Raw genomic sequence first — 24,538 nt, 5'->3', positions numbered from 1 at the left:
CCCACTGTATATATAGATAGATAATAGATAGATAATAGATAGATGATAGATAGATAATAGATAGATAATAGATAGATAGATAATAGATAGATGTCACACACACAGGACACCACTATGCTGATTAATAACACAGTCACATCTGGACCTTTTTCCCCGCAGTCTTTGGTTGTATTGCAGCGATGATTTTAATGTGTCATTTACAGCCAGACAGTTCTAACCATGGACGTAACGATACATATTTACAAGTTGCTTCATTAAACACTATTTACCCAACATAACAAAATAAACTGCAATTTGTTATCTTTTTTTTTTTTTTTACAAAACATTTTATAAATATTTTTTTTTACAAAATGTATACAAAGCAATTCATGAGACGTTCTATACAACAAACGCGTATCCGTAAAATGAAATTCGGTAACACGCCGTCCATGAGATACACGTTATGCCTTTGATTTCTATGTCAAAAAGTTTCACTGTCGCTCCAGTCAAAATCAAACAAGGAAATGTCAGTTTTAATGTGTTGTGGAAGCAGCTGCTAGGAGTCAGAGTTATGAAGACGGACGGAGGTAAAGCCACTGTGTATCTGCGGTATGTGATCTCCACTTTGGGGCTTTAGTTCTATATATGTAATTTAGGTGCAAACTTACTCTTCATGATATTTATTTTTTTCCCATGTGTGTCTAGATGAGTGGTCTCAAACCAATGGGTGGTAGTGTGGTGATCATTAGAAAATGTGCTAAATTTAGATCTTAGGCCGAATTTAGATGTCCGTGAAGCACGGTCCAAGTATGGGCAGACCGGCCGAGGTTCTCCGGGCCTGAACGTGACAGCCTCATAGGCATATAATATATGTGACTGCTAAATTCGAGAGAACCGCCGGCTAGCACGTTCATCACAGTTCGCACTTAGTGTTTCACGGATATCTCAATGAGTCCTACTGATGTGAAAAAGACCATCCCAAGCATAATCACGAGACCAACATCTAATCCTGAGCCTTACACTGAAAGGGGTTGACCACAAGTTGGACATTATCTTCTTGATCTAAATGTTTGGCCCCGATAAAATAAAAAAGCCTATTCTCACCTCCCGTGCTGGTGCCGTTCCAGCGATGTCGGCACTCAATCTCCCCGGGGCTCTTTGGCGATTGTTGCGACATGTGACCCCGGCGCCCAATCAGCAGCGGCGTCCCTGTCTCCGCCTTCGGACAAATCGAACATAAAGAGGCAGTCCGGGCTGTAGCTGCTCTCTCACAGGAGGCGGGGACAGTGACGCCGGCGCTGATTGGACGCTGGGGTCACCTGTCACAACAACCGCCCGGAAGCCCCGGGCAGAGCGAGTGTCGACACCGCGGAAACGGCTCCAGCACCGGAAGGGAGTATAAGCTTTTTTTTTTTAATTTTATCGGGGCCAAGCGTGGGGTATGAAAAGAAGTTGTCCAAGTGGTGACAACTTTAACCCAGAATCACGAGTATCTGTGACAAATTTTCTATCATCGGAAACATTTTTTTTTTTTTTACAAATGCTTCTATTTAAAGCTGACATTTCCTCTTCAACATGGAATGTTGCCACAGAGTTAATGCAAACCGTAAACTTGGCACAAATTAAAATGGAAAAAAGTCAATGTGAACGTACAAAGACATCTTAGATCTTCACATTACACTTGGTAAACGACATGGTTTCTCACACTTACACTCCTATTGCAGAGCCTCCGTTACACCTCTAACTACATCCGCTATGTTCTGTAGTATTACCCAGCAGAACTGAAGAGACCTAAACCGTGGAAGTAGGTTTCACGACAAGGACTGTTTTCTGACCGACCCCCGCTCTCCGCTAGACATAACCCTCTCTACTCAACAATCAAAAGGCAGCAAATGATGTGAGTAAACTCTTAAAGGAAACCTATGAGAGCACAAACTTGATTTATTTGCTTTGTATATACAGGGCAGCCTCAAAAATCCTCCTCTTTAAGGATAGATCAACATTTTGGCTCCTAGGCAGGCAGCACTTATACAGAAACTACCTAGGCACTCCACCAGGAGCCAGGAAGTTTTCTAAAGTCCCTACTAGTTATGCTCAATGCCAGGCAGCTGCCTCCCAGGTCAAAATGATGGAGACATGTTACCTCCTCCCAGCACAATGGTCCTTATAACAAGTAAATATACCGACCAGTAAACTAAGAACTTAAGCAAAATCTGTAATTTGCCATTAATATGTAATTTTTTTTTTTACTTACTGTAAAAACTCCGGAGTCTGACAATGGTTTGCAGTTGTTCCCGTGACTCCTCCTTCCTGATGTATGCACCCTCTTCCCTTGTCCCTTTTGCCAAGTGGGTGTGGTCCTCAAGATTCTCTGTGGGAGTCTTCATAAGGACCATGCCCACTTGACTAAGAAGACTAGATTTATACAAAGCATCAAGAGGGACATATTTCAAGAAGGGAGAGGCCCAGGAACCAAAAAAAGGCAGCAGGCAACAAACACAGCTCAATTAGTCTCAGCCTCTCTAAAAAGCCCCCTCCAGCATTATATCCTCTCCATACAAAGCACCATCCCGCAATAGACCGATCCTTTCTGTCCCCTCTTTATACAGCCCATTCTGCATTATACCCTCTCCATACAGAGCAGCATCCTGGAATAGATCGATCCTTTCTGTCCCCACTTTATACAGCCCATTCTGCATTATACCCTCTCCATACAAAGCACCATCCCGCAATAGATTGATCCTTTCTGTCCCCTCTTTATACAGCCCATTCTGCATTATACCCTCTCCATACAGAGCACCATCCCGCAATAGACCGATCCTTTCTGTCCCCACTTTATACAGCCCATTCTGCATTATACCCTCTCCATACAGAGCACCATCCTGCAATAGATCGATCCTTTCTGTTCCCTCTTTATACAGCCCATTCTGCATTATACCCTCTCCACACAGAGCCCCATCCCGCAATAGAGCTATCCTTTCTGTCCCCTATTTATACAGCCCATCCTGCAGTACATCACTACTCTTAAAAGCTCTGTTCTAGACACAGCATAGCTATGCTGGCTGAGAGAAACTGCACTGTGCAGGATAGATCAAGGCCCCTGGAAATACTGGATGGTTCCATTTGCAAAAGGAAGGTAAATAGAGGCCTGGGGGGGGGGGTCATTCTTAAGGGGGTGATATTAGAAAAATGGGATCAATTTAAAAATAGGCTACATTGAAACAAATTAATAAATATATGTGTACATTATTATAAGACCACATTTTGAGTTTGAGAATAAACCTTTAAATGGCTGATGATAAAGTTCACACACCATAGCTTCATGCACTGACCGTCAAGGTCTTACCCTACACATAACACGGCGGGTTTTTATCTCTTGGGTGTATTCTTCACATTTATATTCTTGAGTTAAAATATTTTTTATATGCTACCCCAGATGTGACTTTTAAGATTACTGACTATTGTTTTTCTTATACATTTGTCTATGCAAACTACGGTACATTGACTTAGGCAAAAATAAATTACACTGACCAGCTGCAGATCAACATACAATACAAATACTATACTAAACGTGTTACATGTGTAGGTAAATTTGCACTTGTATGATTGTTTGCTTTGATTCTCTATGACGTATAAGCAAGTTAGAATAAAAACAAAAAGATTGTTCTGGGGCATTCCCTTCTCATATAGTGACTGCATTTGGTAAGTATATGTTAGGTTTTTATTATTAGTGGGAGTCTGACGTCTGGGATGCCCACTAATCCTAAGGTTGAATGGACAGCAGCGTAAATCAGTGCCTTGTCCCTTTACGGTTTTAGGATTTGTTAGGCCATGAGGTTGGTCTCCCGCCAATCATAAAGTAATGGGACATCAACAAGGCATCCACAACCTACCTAATGGGCCAATTAGTCAGTCCCACTCTATGTAGTCTTGATTGTTGCCTATGGGACTGAAAGTAGAGTACAGCTCTTGCCAATCGCTGTCTATTCAATACACGGCTGCACTTTAGGAACTCTGCTCTTAGGGTGCAGTCACACGAGTGACGATTCTCTGTTCCAATCGATTATGGTAATAACACTTGGTTCAAACTCTGATCAGCCAAGTGTCAATTTACTGTGATCCAATTTTCTTGCAACTGTACCACAGGTGCGAAGAAGACGGAGAACATAATTCTCTCGGTCAGAGGTACTCGAACTGCAGTCGGATGACATCTGAGTGCAGTCCAACGTTTTACACTCACTCGTAGACTTGTATAGGTGCACATGGCGTGAATATCGGAGCCACACAAAGGATGATGTGGATAGGTAATAAAATCTCAATCTTAGCACAGTCCCTCAATGTTATTTTGTACACACTAACTGTTAATTAGTGATGAGCGAATATACTCGTTACTCGAGATTTCTCGAGCATGCTCGAATGTCCTCCGAGTATTTTTTAGTGCTCGGAGATTTAGTTTTTCTTGCCGCAGCTGAATGATTTACATCTGTTAGCCAGCATAAGTACATGTGGGGATTCCCTATCAACCAGGCAACCGAGCACTAAAAAATACTCGGAGGACCCCCGAGCGTGCTCGGGAAATCTCGAGTAACGAGTATATTCGCTCATCACTAGTGTTAATTCATACAGAACATCCAAATGTACGCAGCCATGCTTTTCCAGACTACCACATTTGTGACGTTCAGATGCGCTATCATACAAAGAGTGAATAGTTAGTACCGTCACCAGTATCAGTACATGGAAATGTGCCTGAGGGCGCAGCCAGACGGCCATATAAATCACAGCGCAGCGCACAGACTGGCCGGTGGCTCTCCCGACCCATAGAAATGCATGAAGCCATCGCGCTTCGGTCGCCGGCCAGTCCAGAGGGCACTACGCTCCGATTTATACGGCCGTCTGGCTGCAACCTAAGACCTCCACAGTCCATTATGTGTGGGGGGTTCAACACGCAAGGAACTGCGGCAGCCTGACCCCTATCTGATGTCAGAAACTTTGTCTCAAACATGGATACCGCTAGTATATGTCATCACTTTCCCAGGGTTGGGGTACAACCTCTAAACCCCTCACTAACTGCTAAAGGGAATTTGCAGCAAAGGGAGACTTTGCTTTTTCCAGCCAGTGCATGATGGGCTGAAAAGGGGAACTTCCAAATATGACTGGAAAAGCAGGCAAGGAAAAAAGAGGCATATTGCTTTTTTTAGCACTTAGAAGGGGGTCACCCCACTGACCGGACATTACGAGCATATTGGATACTGGGGGGGTTGCAGAACTTCTCACTTCAGAAAATGGAGATTAAAGGTGAAACTGACAAGGCACCCATAACCCGCTTGCCAGGTTTCGTGCACATCTGACAGGTATTATCCGTTTAACCTAATAAGAAGAATAGGACAGGTGCACAGTACTTGCAGATACCTTACGAGAGGCTGATGACAAGCGACAGGTTAGTAGGGTCTCAAACCTCCTGATATGGCAGGGAAAGACTTGGAATGACCCTATTAAGGGTTTTGATCGGAGCCTTTAACTTTTACAGCCAATTAAGTCATTAATCTGGGGTTTATATGATAGGGGGTAACCCCTGTAAATGCGATGGGGACTATTAAAAGGCAAAGTCCTGCCCAAGCTATCCCATTCTTCGTCACCTATGTACATTGAACTTATTTTTGTATCTGCCATCAAAGCAATGTTAGCTTAAAATGAAGCATCAGGGGACGTCCTGCCTGCCCATTGCAGGTTTGGGTAAGGAGATACACAACTGATCTTACAAGTGAAGGACCCTAGCCATAATAATTAGTGCTAACAATCATTTATCTGAACTGTTATCTTTATATGTCTGGCCATCTACAGCCCCATAACCTCAGGCTCTGCTATAAATTAGTAACGTATTGTCCTGGCATAGAAATGACTGTAACAATTCGCTGCACTTTCTCTTAGTAAGATGGATATGACCGATGTATTGATGTATCGATGCTTACGACAGGGGTGATTCGCACACACAAGAAACCATCCTGAACCCTAACATGTACAGAACATTGCTGATAGATGACGTGCACGTAGCATTACACATATATAATGCGGGATGGTACAAAGAGTCTCTGACTGCAAAACCGTCTCTCGTCTGAAGTTTAGGACACTTATAGGACATTTCAGAAAAGGTGCAATCTCTCAAATCATATTTGGCATCATGTACAAGAGAAAAAAAAATGTGTAGCTCAAATATAAAAAAGGACCTGTCACGTGCCAAAAACGTCATTCTTTTTTCACCTGGTGTAAATACCGCTGTTCTCCTGAATCCAGCGATGTTTTTCCTTTGTTCCTGAGCCTTTCCGTTCCAGACATATGGCCCTCCCCCTATTCTCTGTATGCAAAGCTAGTCTTTTAAGCTAAGGGGGTGTGGCCATCATGAAGATGCCCAGAGAAACATTGAGGACCACGCCCACTATGCTAACAAGACTAAATTTACATACAGGAAAGAAGGGGCCATATCTCAGGGATGAAGAGGCGCAGAAACAAAAGAAAAACATCACCAGATTCAGGAGATCAGCTGCATTTACATCAAGTAAAAAAATTACATATTTATTCTATTGTTCTGTTTTATACAAATTACATCCTTCTGTGTATTGCTTACCTGCAGTATTTTTTTTTTCAATGTCAACTACTCAGTTTACTTGTGCAGTTTTAAGAGATCACAAAGGTAATGGACTGAAATCCACTTTACGACTCATCAGAGGCTATGGTTGCAGCTCTTTGTTTCCCCCATGCTTTATACTGCAGCTCTGCTTGCTCCAATTGTATAGACACAATCCTCCCACAAGCTCAATATCAACTTAATATATGGAGAACTGATTTCCACTGCTATATTTATCTGGTAAATGCCATTGATCATCAGAAAGGAGGAACATGGAGATCTACAGCAGCTATGCCGATGGGTATTCAAACATGAAAAAAAAAAGGTCTCACAACATAGGAGGAATGTGCAGCAAGGCAACTTTTCTGAAACGTTGGGTGTATGTAAAAATGCTGGGGGGCAAAACAAAACAAATTGTCGGCCATTTTGGAACAAAATATTAAATATCCAAACAATGTGCATATATAAAGTACCAAAATAACTCACATGATCCCAGATTAAAATTTGGATATTAATATTTTCTGTACTTATTATGTCTCTTTCTATTATAGGTGGCAGTGCTTTACCTCACTCATCTAACACTGAAGAAAGAAGTCTGCTTCAGATTTGCAATGGAGATTGCATCTTTAATGAAAATGTGGAGAAAAAAAAAAGAACAAATATATTTTAAAACCCTTGTATTACTAATGAGACCTTCTTTTTGTAGATCCGTTCTGATTGTCTAAAACAGGCTTGCTTTCATTCAGTAATGGCTGCCTCCAAGCCGCTGTGTGCCGTTGCCAATCTGGCTTGTGAATAAAGTCACTATTGCTCACTAGTGGCATGCATCCCACAGACAAAATGTGAAAGTTGTCCTTTAGCACTCTAATATACTATTTACAGCGGCTTCTAAAACCGAATCCGTTTCTGGAGCACCTTCTCTGGCATCAGAAATGGGTTTGTCTGTGAAGTTTTCCTCCAATGCCGGAGCTGATGGTTTTACAAATTGTAATTCTGCTGAATTGCTGCTGGAATTGTCACTTTTGAAGTGTTTTGCACTTAGTTTAAGTTCCAGGACATTTCTTACTGTCGCTTTTACCATGTCACTGGGAGTTGAAGTTTTACAAGGTTTTCCGGGACTTACTGCAGGATCTCCAGGCTTGCATGCAGCATCTTGAGAAGGTCCCGCTGCCTTACCATGGAAATGCTCTACATCGCCTGTCTCCATATCTGCGCCAGAAATAGGAATGGTCATCGGAGCATCGGCAACAGGATCGGGACTCTTAGATGCCTTATACGAAGCATCGGGATCTGAAGAACATTCAGTGTACTTGCGCTTCAGTTTATAAAGGCTTACGAACAGTTGCTTTTGTGGTAAAAGACTTGTATTCTTCAACTTACTATCTGTATTAAGGCTGTCTTTATCCTCGGAAGGGTCATTGGGTTTATGGGATGCTGAATTGTTCTTAGGCACTGATAATGGGGAGTCGCGTACTTTACCCACAATTGTCTTGTCCTTAATATCATCAACCGGTGAACAAGCATCTGATAAGGTAGGGTCTGTTTCGGCATCGGTATCCTGACTGCTGGGAACCTTCTCATCAGAAGAACTTTCTTGAAATGTATCAACGCAGCAAAACTCTGACAAGTAACCATCTGTGGAAAAAGCACAATTGTCAGATGGAGGTGGGGGGATTGAGCGTCACACTGCTGCCTATCTGAAATGGATGACCAACCCTGAGGCTGGGTCATCAATAAGATAAGTCTGCACATCTTTAAAAAAAAAAACTTTTTAACCAGCTAGGCTACGTTCACATTTGCGTTGTTGTGTGCTGCATCGGCGACGCAACACACAACGCACGCAAAAACGCATTCAAAACGCAGCAAAACGCTGCATTTTGTGACGCATGCGTTCATTTTTATAGCGCAAAAAAAATGCAACAAGCAGCGTCCTCAGCGCCCTGACGCTTGCGCCCAAAAAACGCATGCGTCACAAAAATGCAACAAAACGCATGTCCATGCGCCCCCCATGTTAAATATAGGGGCGCATGGCGCATGCGTCGCTGCGGTTGCGCCCGATGCACCGCAAATGTGAACGTAGCCTTACAGACCACATGTAAACTTTAAACATCCAGACGGTCCACACTTTGCTCCGCACAGACATTCTAAATCGTCAATGTAGAGTATGTGCAGGGATAATGCAGCTATGGAGTCAGCTGTCAGGCACAGCCAGACTCCCCGTAAAGAAGGCAGAAATGGCTTATTACCATCTGTGACTTCCTGATCGCTGTACACAGAGCGCTGAAAAGTACTCCCAACTCTCTATGCAGTGACCAATTGGATGCTTTGTATACGTACACCGAGCGGAGGGGAGAGATCTCCTCATGAATACACGAAGCTCATGAACTATGAGTTCAGTGTATTTTTTTCATTGCTTCTGGTAGCCAAACAGCAAAATAGGTTTGGCTACTAGGAGTCCAAATGTATGTGTGACATGCAGCTCTTACGTAGAGGAGCATGTTGAGATGACATATACACTTTAAGACCTCCTTCACCAAGCATTGCCGACAAAGAATAAAGAGCTTTCTCCCTTCTCCCTTTTATGGTGATTGTTTTATTCTATTTTTTTCTTGTTATTATGTCAGTTATGCTTTGTAAAGGAAAAATGTGGTAAGAAAAAAAACTCACCCGGATCGACCAGCGCCATCCGTTTTTCAGTTGTTAGCATGGCTCTTTCTTCTTGGTTGAACATTCTGTCTAACATTACCATCTCTGCAGAAGGAGTGGTCCGCTAAAGTGATAATGCAAACAGATCAATATATTATCACCTCACCCATCAAATATCATTCAGAATATGACATTTCCTCGTATATGCCGCTGTTGTATGTCTTTGTGGCCATCGGACTATCTGATTTTCCATTTGCTGCACATCTTTTCTTCCTCACCTGAACCCAGTTATTTCCCCGACTATGCTTTGAATATTTGATTCTGTCATCATCTCCAACTCGGACAGATTTATGACACCTATATATATTGGTAAATGCATACTGATGACTTATCTGTGCGTTATATGTACATTACACACCATTGCATCATCTAATAGCAGCATTCGGTACTTGTTGAGCATTGCCTGGGTCTTCTTTAAAAGATGTGTGGCTGCAGTCTCAAATTCACTGTCCACTGTAATTAAAAAAGAATAAGTAGTCAATGAAAAGGACAAAATATAACTAAATGAGAAGTATACTATAAAGGGGATGACCAGCAAGATAAAACTTTGTTTATTGCTAAGTTCAGAAAAGTGTATTTTCGGTCTGTGTGCTGTCCTTGCGTGCAACGAACCATACAAGGACCGATTGTAATTTACCACACAAACTTCAGGTCTGCGTGGAGAAAAAAATGCAGCATGTGCTAATCTGGTCTAGTTTATAGGCCAGATTGGTGCATGTAGATAGCAAGCAGCTCCTGCACTTGTCCACTATGCAGATGAGCGCATGAAGCTGCATGAAAACCCAATCGTGCCACAAATTGCAATAAGTCCAATAATTTCAGTGTTAGTCTAAATCTAGGCGAAATGTGCCAAAAATGCAAATTGATCCGCTTCAAAGTTCATTCTGACACAGAAAGAGCTCACATCCACCTATGTCCAGACATATTATTAGCAAAAAGGCTTGAACGAAAAGGGAATTGGCTTAGCTATCGAACTGAGCCTGAAAGCCAGCCCCCTTCAATCACTAGTCTCATAGAGGGGAAAGACATATAATCTGTCTGTGCAGTATAGTACATAGTGGTGAACTACCTTGGTGTAAATCCTCCTCACTTGGCAGCGATCCTTGAAATATATGGAATGGGAAGAGCCTTTCACAAGCATTATCAATAGACTGGAATCTGCTTCTGTCTGGCAGAAGGGATCGCTCGTTCTCTTTACGCAAAAGCTGAAGAAATCTAGAAAGCAAAAAAAAAAAAGAAAAATTTGAAATAGAAATGAAAATCAAGATGTTATAGCGCAATAAAAATACTGTATAAAGGGCTGTAATACTCACAGAGCTTGTTTTGGGGCTGGCCTCTTCAGTACACCGGGACACCCATCAACCTATCAAAAAAATATACAAGAAACGATCTTTACAAAAAGTGTTTTCAGTTTTAGGCAATTCTTAAAGTTTCAACTACCCCGGCCCTCTACCGCTGTAGTATAATGTTATTCAGTGGCCTCTGCTCTTTGTCTCTAATACTTAAATTCTTTCTTCAGTTTTTAGCAATTTCCTAATAAACAATCTATGGCCAAACAGTTTTTATTGGGTATTTTGAGGCACTTATGATGGTCTTGATCACATTTTATTGCATTTGTTTTGGGAAAAAGAGGGGTGACGATCGAAAAACTGCATTCCTGAAGTTTGGGGGGGGGGGGGGTTCTATGCTCTATAGAGCCTGCTTTATGGGTTAAATCATGATATCTTTTCATAATTTTTGTGGACGCGGCAATGCATTAGGACCCCAATTCATTATTAGGGGGGGGGGGGGGGAGGGGAAGGTTCAAGTCACTTTCCTTTTTGTCTTGTGGTATTAGTTGCTGTTCTTGATTCCAAATTCATGAAACTAATGCATGCAATTCATCAATTTGGCACAATGTAGAAAATTGGATTTTTTTCTGTTTTAAAGCACTTTCATTAAATTAGCAATTTGGTGTCAAAAGTCAGAAAGAATTGTGCGGAGGGGTGAGAGTGATATTGATGAATCAGGCAAAAACATCTGGAATTGATAAACTCCATCCACAAAGCAGAAAACAAAAACAAAAAAAGCCAGAATATGTAAAGTAGACTTAAAAAGGCACATATAGAATAATGAATTGGGTGCAATACAAAAAAATGTACAAAACTAGACAAAAAAATGAGCATTAAGGCAACAATGATACAGGACAGAAATGTTTCATTTATTTAAATTGCTTCATATCTAAGAAAAAAATTGTTATACAGAATATATATATATATATATATATATATATATAAACAAAGTGGTATACAAAAATGTGGGCACTCATGGTCAAAATTACTGTTATTGTGAACAGTTAAGCAAGATGAATATGAAATAATCTCTAAAAGACCCAAAGTTAAAGATGACACATTCCTTTGTATTTTAGGGGGTAAAAAATATATATACCGTCATTTAATCTTTTACATTTTAAAAAACACAAAAAGACAAATGGGCATATGCAAAATGTGGGCACCTTTCATGGTTAGTACCTAGTAGCATCCTCTTTTGTAAGTATCACAGGTTGTAAACGCTTTTTGTAGCCAGACAAGAGTCTTTCAATTCTTGTTTGAGGGATTTTCATCCATTCTTCCTAAGAAAATTCTTCTAGTTTTGTGAGATTCCCGGGTCATCTTCCAGGCACTTCTATTTTGAGGTCTAGCCACAGATTTTCAATGATGTTCTGATCAGGGGACTGTGAGGGCCATTGTAAAACCTTCCACTTGTGCCTTTTGAGGTCGTCTATTGTGGATTTTGATGTGTTTTTAGGATCATCATTATCCATTTGTAGAAGCCATCCTCTTTTCAACTTCTGCTTTTTTACAGATGGTGATGTGTCTGCATCAAGAATTAATTGAAACTTTTTTGAATCTACCTGTGATATTTTCCCTGTGCCATTGGCTGCAACACAACCACAAAGCATTATTGGTACACCCCCAACTTAATTCTTGGTGCCATAGTCTTTTCCTGAAATTCTGTGTCTTTTTTCTCTACACTGTTATGATGCGGTGGTCTAGGAGCAACATGGAACGAGCTCTGAAGGAAGTGGTAACTGTACTGACCGCAGTCCCTAAGCTCAACACAACACTAGAAGCAGCCGTGGAATGCTCCCAACTCTCCCTATGCATCCTGTCACAGCCTAAGAGCAAACTACCCCTAAAGACAGAAGCAGGAAAACTATCTTGCCTCAGAGAAAATCCCCAAAGGATAGATTAGCCCCCCACAAATAATGACTGTGAGTGGAGAGGGAAAAAGACATACACAGAATGAAACCAGGATGAGCACAGGAGGCCAGTCTAGCTTGATAGATAGGACAGGATGGAATACTGTGCGGTCAGTATAAAACACTACAAAAATCCAGAGTATACTAAAAATCTCCACACCTGACTAAAGGTGTGGAGGGTAAATCTGCTTCCCAGAGCTTCCAGCAAGACAGAATTAATTCATACTGATAAGCTGGAGAAACATAGAAAGCACTGAACGGATAAGTCCACAATCTGTGAACAGAACAGAGCAAGTAAGAACTTAGCTTTGCTGAACTGGTCAGGAAAACAGGGAAATCCAAAGAGATGTGAATCTAACCAGAAACCATTTACATTTACAAGTGGCACTAGCTGAAGGAACAGCCAGACCTAAATAGCCGAGCAGAAGAGAAGATAAGTGGAGGCAGCTGATGACAGCTAACTCCAAGGAGCAGCCATACCACTTGAAACCACAAGAGGGAGCCCAAGAGCAGAACTCAAAAAAGTGCCACTTACAACCACCGGAGGGAGCCCAAGAGTGGAATTCACAACACTACACATACCTTTGGTCATTGTGGCTAAAAAGTCCTATTTTAACCTCATCGGTCCACAGGACTTGTTTACAAAATGCATCAGGCTTGTTTAGATTTTCTTTTGCATACTTCTGATGCTGAATTTTTATGGTGAAGAAGAAGGAGAGGTTTTCATCTGATGACTCTTCCATGAAGGCCATATTTGTGAATGTGTCTCTGAACAGTAGAAGAATGTACCACAACTCAAGAGTCTGCTAAATCTTTCTGAAGGTCTTTAGTAGTCAAGCAGGAGTTCTGATTTGCCTCTCTTGCAATCCTACGAGCAGCTCTCACTGAAATTTTTCTTGGTCTTCCAGACCTTATCTTGACCTTCACTGTTCCTGTTAACTACTATTTCTTACTTGCATTTCGAACAAAGGAAAGGGCAACTTGAAAACGTTTTGCCACCTTCTTATAGACTTCTCTTGCTTTGTGGTCCTCCACCATTTTCATAGTACTAGGCAGCTGCTTAGAATACCCATTGGCTGTGTTTTTTTGGCACAAGGTTAGAGGAGGCAGGGTTTTCGTAAAGCTGGAAAATTTGCATCACATGGCCTTTCCGAATGATGATAGTGAACAAGCCATAACTATAACAGGCTAATGCCCAAACCATTGCATCGGCATATTTTCCTTTTTGAAATTTTTAAAATGTAAAAGATAAAAATACATTATTTTTATAATGTAGGCAAAAAAGCCTAAAATACAAAAGAAATGCATCACCTTTAACTTTAGGCCTTTTAAAAATCATTTAATCTTTAACTTGCTTAACTGTTCACAGTAACAGTAATGTTGACCAGCAATGCCCAAACTTTTTTATGCCACTGTTCACATATATAATTTGTTTTTACTTTTTTAATTTCACTTTTTTTATATTTCACATAGGGATATAGTTTGAATGCTTTCACTATTTAATACAACACTTCACTATCGAATTAAATAGTGAGCTTAACGATCTACTATGAAGCCCAGTTACGGGCTGCCATGGCAGCCTTGTGGCACCAAGCAATCGTGTAGGACGTGGAAGCGCCTGAATCGGTGAGCCAAGGAGATCATTATTAGTGATGAGTGAGTGTACTCGTTGCTCGGGTTTTCCAGAGCATGCTCGGGTGGTCTCCGAGTATTTATGATTGCTCGGAGATTTAGTTTTCATCGCCGCAGCTGAATGATTTACAGCTACTAGCCAGCCTGAGTACATGTGGGGGTTGCCTGTTTGCTAGGGAATCCCCACATGTAATCAAGCTGTCTAACAGTCACAAATCATCTAGCTGCGGCAAGGAAAACTAAATCTCCAAGCAGTCATAAATACTAGGATACCACCCGAGCGTGCTCTAGAAAACCCGAGCAACGAGTATACTCGCTCATCACTAATCATTATACATAATTGCCACTGTCAGCAGCGATCATAGCTAGTCCTAGTCCTAGTCGATGCAGTAAGCTAATGGGGCTGGCTGTGTTACATACATGCACCATACATGTATGTATGTTGGCCAGCTGCCCTTATTACATATTTCCAGTATAGCATACGGACAACAATAATGTATATATGCATATACGTATTGAATATACCAAAAGTTAGCAATTACCTCTGCATTCTGCATTCCCATGAGAGCTTCTTTTGACAATGATAAATGATGGTGTAAATGTTTCCCTACAGCACTGTGATCTGCAATAAAAGACGTGAATATGGGGTATTTTTTCATGCTTTCTGCAGTAAGGTTCCTCCTTAGACCAAAGCTATAGAGACATTTTGTGGTGCTACCAAACTTAAATATCAAGCTACAGCTGCCGTCCAAAGTTGAATTAACTGCAATCTTGTGAACTGCAGCTGTAATTTAAGAAGCAGTTCTCAACACACAATTATCACTGCTGACTCATGGTTGGTTCAATTGGAGTCATCCTTATGGTCCCCAAACGTAAGATTACAAACTTACAGATTCCATAATGACCATCAAATGCAGGGATGAGGAACCTTTTTTCTGCCAAGGGCCATTTGGCTATTTATACCTTTAGGGGCCATACAAATTGTGTCCTAACTTCACCCACAAAGTAAGTCTTCACGTTGGTACAGGTGTCAGAAAATAATATTTCATTGCACTCGCCTCAGCGTTCAGTAGTGAATGATGCATGCGTGTCATGGGGCTACCGCAACAGAGTGGAGCCAGAAGACTCCAGCGTCTGATTGCTCATCTTCTTCATCTTCTCTTTAAATGGTGTAAATTTATTTTGGCACAACATGGGTTAATCGGCCATCTTGGGAGCTCTGGGAGTCTGAGCTCTCAGCTGACCCGGTTAGCCACTCCTATCCCCTCTATAATCTGGGTCCTGATTGAAACCCATGTCAGAGCTAGCTTATACGACATGGCTTGGAGGAGTGGTGTTTATATGAGAAGGAGTTTGGAGGATTTATCTGTGACTGTTGCATGGGTTTGTAAATTTGATAATTCCTTTCTTTATTATTACTTTGGCTTTGCCCCATCCTCCACTCCCCGATACATTCCTCTGTTATATGTGAGTGTATATTTGTATGCCTGGTATTTTCAGTTACCTCTTGTTGGTGTTCCCTTGTTTGTCAGGTTGGTGTACTGCGGTGTACAACAGCGCACCTCTTCCCTGGCCTGGGTGGGGGAAGAGATTAGATGGAGGGCTAATTCTGGAGACAAGGAAAGGGTGGCAGCCCCGCATCTTCACTATGAGAAGTATCCCGGGGAATAGGGTGAGCTAGGGCGCCCCTAGTGTCAGGGACAGGGAAGTAGCCCATGATCCCAGGTCACCAGACAGCTGAGTCGTGACATTGCGGGTGCTCACAAAGCAAGTAAAAATTAAAAGGCCGGTGGCCATCAAAACAAAGCTGCCGGCCCAAGCACTGTGGTCCCCAGAAATCTGCCCGGAGCCGGAGAGCTGGCCATTGCGGACCGTAAATGACCCGCAGGCCCTGATCTAATGTGAGGGGTAATGCAGGAGAGAAAAGCGTTGGGTAATTTTCATTTTCAAGGCTCGATCCTTTTGCGCTCTCTTGAGATCAGCCGTCAGGGCTTTCTGACAGTGGTTTTCTCCCCTGCCCCCATTGTAAATACTATGACTATATACTATAAATGCTCTGCCGGGACAATTACTAATGTCTATGGATGGATCAGAAGAATCGGCTCAATGAGCTTTAGTTTAGTTTCTGGCAAATTAGGAAACTGTCATGTTTAGGAGGGCTACGCTGCGGGAATGAAGAGTCTTCGTTTTTAGAATGTCAACATAATGTGTCATCAAAAAAATACCTATTGCTTAAATCAGATTTTATGTAAGTTTTTGCTTGAGATGGTTTATTTCATTTTACTATATTAAAAAAAAAATTGAAATCTTGAAATGGCCACTGGGCCTAATACTATCTTTTCTGCACAGAATACTTTTCAACAGCCTCATTATCATCACAGATAGGATTACACTGAAAGCTAACCTATGTATCTCTGTATATAGGAGATAACACAGGATCCACCACTCACAATAGGTGATGTCACAGCTCACCTCCTCCTCCTGTACAATGACTGAAAACACCTCTATATACAGTAGATAACACAGGATCCACCATTCACAATAGCTGATGTCACAGCTCACCTCCTCCTCATGTACAATGACTGATAACACCTCTATATACAGTAGATAACACAGGATCCACCATTCACAACAGGTGATGTCACAGCTGACCTCCTCCTCCTGTACAATGACTGATAACACCTCTATATACAGTAGATAACACAGGATCCACCAAGTTATGAACAGGTAATTCAGAACCACAATGGACATTGAAGTTCAGAGCACACAAAGTGACCTGACTATTACCAAAAACAAAGGACGAGCTCTGAGACGTGGGAACTCTGCTGACCGCAATCCCTAATCCTAACACACCACACTAGAGGTAGCCGTGGATTGCGCCTAACGCTCCCTATGCAACTCGGCACAGCCTGAGAAACTAACTAGCCCTGAAGATAGAAAAATAAGCCTACCTTGCCTCAGAGAAATTCCCCAAAGGAAAAGGCAGCCCCCCACATATAATGACTGTGAGTAAGATGAAAATACAAACACAGAGATGAAATAGATTTAGCAAAGTGAGGCCCGACTTACTGAATAGACCGAGGATAGGAAAGATAGCTTTGCGGTCAACACAAAAACCTACAAACAACCACGCAGAGGGCAAAAAGACCCTCCGCACCGACTAACGGTACGGAGGTGCTCCCTCTGCGTCTCAGAGCTTCCAGCAAGCAAGAAAAACCAATATAGCAAGCTGGACAGAAAAAATAGCAAACAAAAACAACACAAGCAAAACTTAGCTTATGCAGGATAGACAGGCCACAGGAACGATCCAGGAGGAAGCAAGACCAATACTAGAACATTGACTGGAGGCCAGGATCAAAGCACCAGGTGGAGTTAAATAGAGCAGCACCTAACGACTTAACCTCATCACCTGAGGAAGGAAACTCAGAAGCCGCAGTACCACTCTCATCCACCAAAGGAAGCTTGGCCACAGAATTCACAACAGTACCCCCCCCCCTTGAGGAGGGGTCACCGAACCCTCACCAGAGCCCCCAGGCCGACCAGGATGAGCCACATGAAAGGCACGAACCAGATCGGCAGCATGGACATCAGAGGCAAAGACCCAGGAATTATCTTCCTGACCATAACCTTTCCACTTAACCAGATACTGGAGTTTCCGTCTCGAAACACGAGCATCCAAAATCTTCTCCACTATATACTCCAATTCCCCTTCAACCAAAACCGGAGCAGGAGGATCAATAGATGGAACCACAGGTGCCACGTATCTCCGCAACAATGACCTATGGAACACGTTATGGATGGAAAAAGAAGCTGGAAGAGTCAAACGAAAAGACACAGGATTAAGAACCTCAGAAATCCTATATGGACCAATGAAACGAGGCTTAAATTTAGGAGAGGAAACCTTCATAGGAATATAACGAGATGACAACCAAACCAAATCCCCAACACGAAGTCAGGGACCCACACAGCGCCTGCGGTTAGCGAAACGTTGAGCCTTCTCCTGGGACAAAGTCAGATTGTTCACTACATGAGTCCAAATCTGCTGTAACCTATCCACCACAGTATCCACACCAGGACAGTCCGAAGACTCAACCTGCCCTGAAGAGAAACGAGGGTGGAACCCAGAATTGCAAAAAAACGGCGAAACCAAAGTAGCCGAGCTGGCCCGATTATTAAGGGCGAACTCAGCCAAAGGCAAAAAGGACACCCAATCATCCTGATCAGCAGAAACAAAACATCTCAGATATGTTTCCAAGGTCTGATTGGTTCGTTCAGTCTGGCCATTTGTCTGAGGATGGAAAGCCGAGGAAAAAGACAAATCAATGCCCATCCTAGCACAAAAGGCTCGCCAAAACCTCAAAACAAACTGGGAACCTCTGTCAGAAACGATGTTCTCTGGAATGCCACGTAAACGAACCACATGCTGGAAAAACAACGGCACCAAATCAGAGGAAGAAGGCAATTTAGACAAGGGCACCAAATGGACCATCTTAGAGAAGCGATCACAAACCACCCAAATGACCGACATTCTTTGAGAGACGGGGAGATCCGAAATAAAATCCATAGAGATATGTGTCCAAGGCCTCTTCGGGACCGGCAAGGGCAAAAGCAACCCACTGGCACGAGAACAGCAGGGCTTAGCCCGAGCACAAATCCCACAGGACTGCACAAAAGAACGCACATCCCGCGACAGAGACAGCCACCAAAAGGATCTAGCCACCAAATCTCTGGTACCAAAGATTCCAGGATGACCAGCCAACACCGAACAATGAACCTCAGAGATAACTTTATTCGTCCACCTATCAGGGACAAACAGTTTCTCCGCTGGGCAACGGTCAGGTCTATTAGCCTGAAATTTTTGCAGCACCCGCCGCAAATCAGGGGAGATGGCAGACAAAATTACCCCCTCTTTGAGAATACCCGCCGGCTCAGGCAAACCCGGAGAATCGGGCACAAAACTCCTAGACAGGGCATCCGCCATCACATTTTCAGTGCCCGGAAGGTACGAAACCACAAAGTCAAAACGGGAGAAAAACAGCGACCAACGAGCCTGTCTAGGATTCAACCGTTTGGCAGACTCGAGATAAGTCAAGTTTTTGTGATCAGTCAAGACCACCACGCGATGCTTAGCTCCTTCAAGCCAATGACGCCACTCCTCGAATGCCCACTTCATGGCTAGCAACTCTCGATTGCCAACATCATAATTTCGCTCAGCAGGCGAAAATTTCCTGGAAAAGAAGGCGCATGGTTTCATCACCGAGCAATCAGAACTTCTCTGCGACAAAACAGCCCCTGCTCCAATTTCGGAAGCATCAACCTCGACCTGGAACGGAAGCGAAACATCTGGTTGGCACAACACAGGGGCAGAAGAAAAACGACGCTTCAACTCCTTAAAAGCTTCCACAGCAGCAGAAGACCAATTGACCACATCAGCACCCTTCTTGGTTTAATCAGTCAACGGTTTAGCAATGCTAGAAAAATTAGCGATGAAGCGACGATAAAAATTAGCAAAGCCCAGGAACTTCTGCAGACTCTTCAGAGATGTTGGCTAAGTCCAATAATAAATGGCCTGAACTTTAACAGGGTCCATCTCGATAGTAGAAGGAGAAAAAATGAACCCCAAAAATGAAATCTTCTGAACACCAAAGAGACACTTTGACACCTTCACAAACAAAGAATTAACACGCAGGACCTGGAACACCATTCTGACATGCTTCACATGAGACTCCCAATCATCCGAGAAGACCAAAATATCATCCAAGTATACAATCAGGAATTTATCCAGGTACTCTCGGAGGATGTCATGCATAAAGGACTGAAACACTGATGGAGCATTAGAAAGTCCGAATGGCATAACCAGGTACTCAAAATGGCCTTCGGGCGTATTAAATGCTGTTTTCCATTCATCGCCCCGTTTAATACGCACAAGATTATACGCACCACGAAGATCTATCTTGGTGAACCAACTAGCCCCCTTAATCCGAGCAAACAAATCAGACAGCAGCGGCAAGGGGTACTGAAATTTGACCGTAATTTTATTTAGAAGGCGGTAATCAATACAAGGTCTCAGCGAACCATCCTTCTTGGCCACAAAAAAAAAACCCGCTCCCAATGGCGACGATGACGGGCGAATATGACCCTTCTCCAAAGACTCCTTCACGTAACTCCGCATAGCGGCGTGCTCAGGTACAGATAAATTAAACAGTCGACCCTTAGGAAACTTACTACCAGGAATCAAATCGATAGCACAATCACAATCCCTATGCGGAGGTAGGGCATTGGACTTGGGCTCATCGAATACATCCCGGTAATCAGACAAGAACTCTGGGACCTCAGAAGGGGTGGATGATGAGATAGACAGAAATGGAACATCACCATGTACCCCCTGACAACCCCAGCTGGACACAGACATTGATTTCCAATCTAATACTGGGTTATGGACTTGTAGCCATGGCAACCCCAACACGACCACATCATGCAAATTATGCAACACCAGAAAGCAAATATCCTCCTGGTGCGCAGGAGCCATGCACATGGTCAGCTGGGTCCAATACTGAGGCTTATTCTTGGCCAAAGGCGTAGCATCAATTCCTCTCAATGGAATAGGACACTGCAAGGGCTCTAAGATAAACCCACAGCGCCTAGCAAACTCCAAGTCCATCAAATTCAGGGCAGCGCCTGAATCCACAAATGCCATGACAGAATAGGAAGACAAAGAGCAGATCAAAATCAAAATAACGGACAAAAGAAATTTCGACTGTACCGTACCAATGGTGGCAGACCTAGCGAACCGCTTAGTGCGCTTAGGACAATCGGAGATAGTATGAGTGGAATCACCACAGTAGAAACACAGCCCATTCTGACGTCTGTGTTCTTGCCTTTCAGCTCTGGTCAAAGTCCTATCGCACTGCATAGGCTCAGGTTCATGCTCAGATAATACAGCCAAATGGTGCACAGATTTACGCTCGCGCAAGCGTCGACAGATCTGAATGGCCAAAGACATAGACTCATTCAGACCAGCAGGCAAAGGAAATCCCACCATGACATCCTTAAGGGCTTCAGAGAGACCCTTTCTGAAAATAGCTGCCAGCGCACATTCATTCCATTGAGTGAGCACGGACCACTTTCTAAACTTCTGACAATAAATCTCTATCTCATCCTGACCCTGACACAGAGCCAGCAAATTTTTCTCTGCCTGATCCACTGAATTTGGTTCGTCGTACAGCAATCCGAGCGCCAGAAAAAACGCATCAATATTACATAATGCAGGATCTCCTGGCGCAAGGGAAAATGCCCAGTCTTGAGGGTCACCACGTAATAAAGAAATAATGATCTTAACTTGTTGAACTGGGTCACCAGAGGAGCGGGGTTTCAAAGCCAGAAATAGTTTACAATTATTTTTAAAATTCAAAAACTTAGCTCTATGTCCAGAAAATAACTCAGGAATAGGAATTTTAGGTTCTAACATAGGATTCTGAACCACTAAATCTTGAATATTCTGTACATTTATAGCGAGATTATCCATCAAAGAGAACAGACCTTGAATGTCCATGTCCACACCTGTGTTCTGAACCACCCTGATGTAAAGGGGAAAAGAAAGACAGAACACAGTGCAAAGAAAAAAAATGGTCTCAGAACTTCTCTTTTCCCTCTATTGAGAAGCATTAGTACTTTGGGCCTCCGGTACTGTTATGAACAGGTAATTCAGAACCACAATGGATATTGAAGTTCAGAGCACACAAAGTGACCTGACCATTACCAAAAACAAAGGACGAGCTCTGAGACGTGGGAACTCTGCTGACCGCAATCCCTAATCCTAACACACCACACTAGAGGTAGCCGTGGATTGCGCCTAACGCTCCCTATGCAACTCGGCACAGCCTGAGAAACTAACTAGCCCTGAAGATAGAAAAATAAGCCTACCTTGCCTCAGAGAAATTCCCCAAAGGAAAAGGCAGCCCCCCACATATAATGACTGTGAGTAAGATGAAAATACAAACACAGAGATGAAATAGATTTAGCAAAGTGAGGCCCGACTTACTGAATAGACCGAGGATAGGAAAGATAGCTTTGCGGTCAACACAAAAACCTACAAACAACCACGCAGAGGGCAAAAAGACCCTCCGCACCGACTAACGGTACGGAGGTGCTCCCTCTGCGTCTCAGAGCTTCCAGCAAGCAAGAAAAACCAATATAGCAAGCTGGACAGAAAAAATAGCAAACAAAAACAACACAAGCAAAACTTAGCTTATGCAGGATAGACAGGCCACAGGAACGATCCAGGAGGAAGCAAGACCAATACTAGAACATTGACTGGAGGCCAGGATCAAAGCACCAGGTGGAGTTAAATAGAGCAGCACCTAACGACTTAACCTCATCACCTGAGGAAGGAAACTCAGAAGCCGCCGTACCACTCTGATCCACCAAAGGAAGCTTGGCCACAGAATTCACAACACCACCATTCACAATAGGTGATGCCACAGCTCACCTCCTCCTCCTGTACAATGACTGATAACACCTCTATATACAGTAGATAACACAAGATCCACCATTCACAATAGATGTCACGGCTCACCTCCTCCTGTACAATGACTGATAATACCTCTATATACAGTAGATAACACAGGATCCACCATTCACAATAGGCGATGTCACAGCTCACCTCCTACTCCTGTACAATGACTGATAACACCTCTACATACAGTAGATAACACAGGATCCACCATTCACAATAGGTGATGTCACAGCTCACCTCCTCCTCCTGTACAATGACTGATAACACCTCTATATACAGTAGATAACACAAGATCCACCATTCACAATAGATGTCACAGCTCACCTCCTCATGTACAATGACTGATAATACCTCTATATACAGTAGATAACACAGGATCCACCATTCACAATAGGTGATGTCACAGCTCACCTCCTCCTGTACAATGACTGATAACACCTCTATATACAGTAGATAACACGGGATCCACCATTCACAATAGGTGATGTCACAGCTCACCTCCTCCTCCTGTACAATGACTGATGACACCTCTATATATAGTAGATAATACAGGATCCACCATTCACAATAGGTAATGTCACAGCTCACCTCCTCCTCCTACTGAACAATGACTGATAACATCAACATCTCTATTTACAGTAGATAACACAGGATCCATCATTCACAATAAATGTCACAGCTCACCTCTTCACCCTCCTGTACAATAACCCGATTAAAACAATAGGCCATTTTCTAATTACATATTTTCTTTAAGCCCAACGACTATATCTAATAAGCCCAACGACTATATCCTAAAAATTTTATTTTACATATTTAGTCATCAAGAACGCCAAATCATACCTGGTGTATTTGACTGCCCATCTTGGTTTTTCATTAATGAACCGGCAGACTGATGATTCAAAATATTTTTCTAAATACAAACAAAAAGCACTAAAGTTACATCTGCCATATTACACACACACACATATATATATATATATATATATATATATATATATATATATATATATATATAAATATATATAAATAAAAAAAAGGTCAAGTGACTTTTACATGTACTGCATTTCTTATGCTGTGATCATCCTACATTACAGCCTGCATTATAGTCCTGCGCTGTGTGTATATATATATATATATATATATATATATATATAGTAGACAAAAAATGGAACAGCACAAATCCTATACTTATCTTCGGGTGCACAGCCCAAACAACCCGTCCAGTGGTTGTATGCCAATCCAGATAGATCACAAAAATAGGCAGCACTCCATATTCAAGAGATAATATGCAAGTGTTTATTGAGCCCACATCTCCATGCAACGTTTCGGCTCCAACTGAGCCTTTCTCAAGCCTTGAGAAAGGCTCAGTTGGAGCCGAAATGTTGCATGGAGATGTGGGCTCAATAAACACCTGCATATTATCTCTTGAATATGGAGTGCTGCCTATTTTTGTGATATATATATATATATATATATATATATATATATATATATATATATATATATATATATGTATATATATATATATTTCCAAATATATTCAGTTGTTATATATGTGTATTTCTAAATATATTCAGTTGTTTAACATTTTTGTTGAAAAATTTGAAAGAAAAAAAATCCATAAAAATTTAAATCACATCACCTTTTACGTTCTGTAAATTATATTATGTGTGCGTGTGTATACATAAATTAATGAAAAAACAAATTACCGCAATATCCCATTCCATAAAAATAAAAAAAAATAAAAAAAAAAGTTAAATAAAACTTAAGCCTAATAAAAGGCATAAGCCCAACAGAACAATACAGTGCAATATGCCAGTATTGCAGTGTATTTTACCAGCAA

The 24,538-nt window shown here is 42.2% G+C and overlaps 1 protein-coding gene across 2 annotated transcripts in view; it reads right to left on the bottom strand.

Moving 5' to 3' along the window:
- Positions 1–7,203: 7,203 nt before the first annotated feature.
- The window catches only part of BICRAL (BICRA like chromatin remodeling complex associated protein), a 50,090-nt gene continuing 32,755 nt past the window's right edge, over positions 7,204–24,538 (bottom strand). For both annotated transcript variants that reach the window (XM_069768582.1, XM_069768581.1), the window contains exons 7-13: positions 23,536–23,605; positions 14,723–14,802; positions 10,621–10,670; positions 10,377–10,522; positions 9,666–9,760; positions 9,269–9,371; positions 7,204–8,236 (exon numbers count right to left, since the gene is read on the bottom strand). In XM_069768582.1, the coding sequence (XP_069624683.1) occupies positions 7,458–8,236; positions 9,269–9,371; positions 9,666–9,760; positions 10,377–10,522; positions 10,621–10,670; positions 14,723–14,802; positions 23,536–23,605 (1,323 nt within the window). In that variant the 3' untranslated portion in view covers positions 7,204–7,457. The remainder of the gene's footprint in view (positions 8,237–9,268; positions 9,372–9,665; positions 9,761–10,376; positions 10,523–10,620; positions 10,671–14,722; positions 14,803–23,535; positions 23,606–24,538) is intronic.

This window comes from Ranitomeya imitator, chromosome 5 (assembly GCF_032444005.1).
Source record: "Ranitomeya imitator isolate aRanImi1 chromosome 5, aRanImi1.pri, whole genome shotgun sequence".
Classification (NCBI taxonomy): domain Eukaryota; kingdom Metazoa; phylum Chordata; class Amphibia; order Anura; family Dendrobatidae; genus Ranitomeya; species Ranitomeya imitator.
The sequence above is the reverse complement of the archived record's forward strand: the minus strand, read 5'-3'. Positions and strand labels throughout refer to the sequence as shown.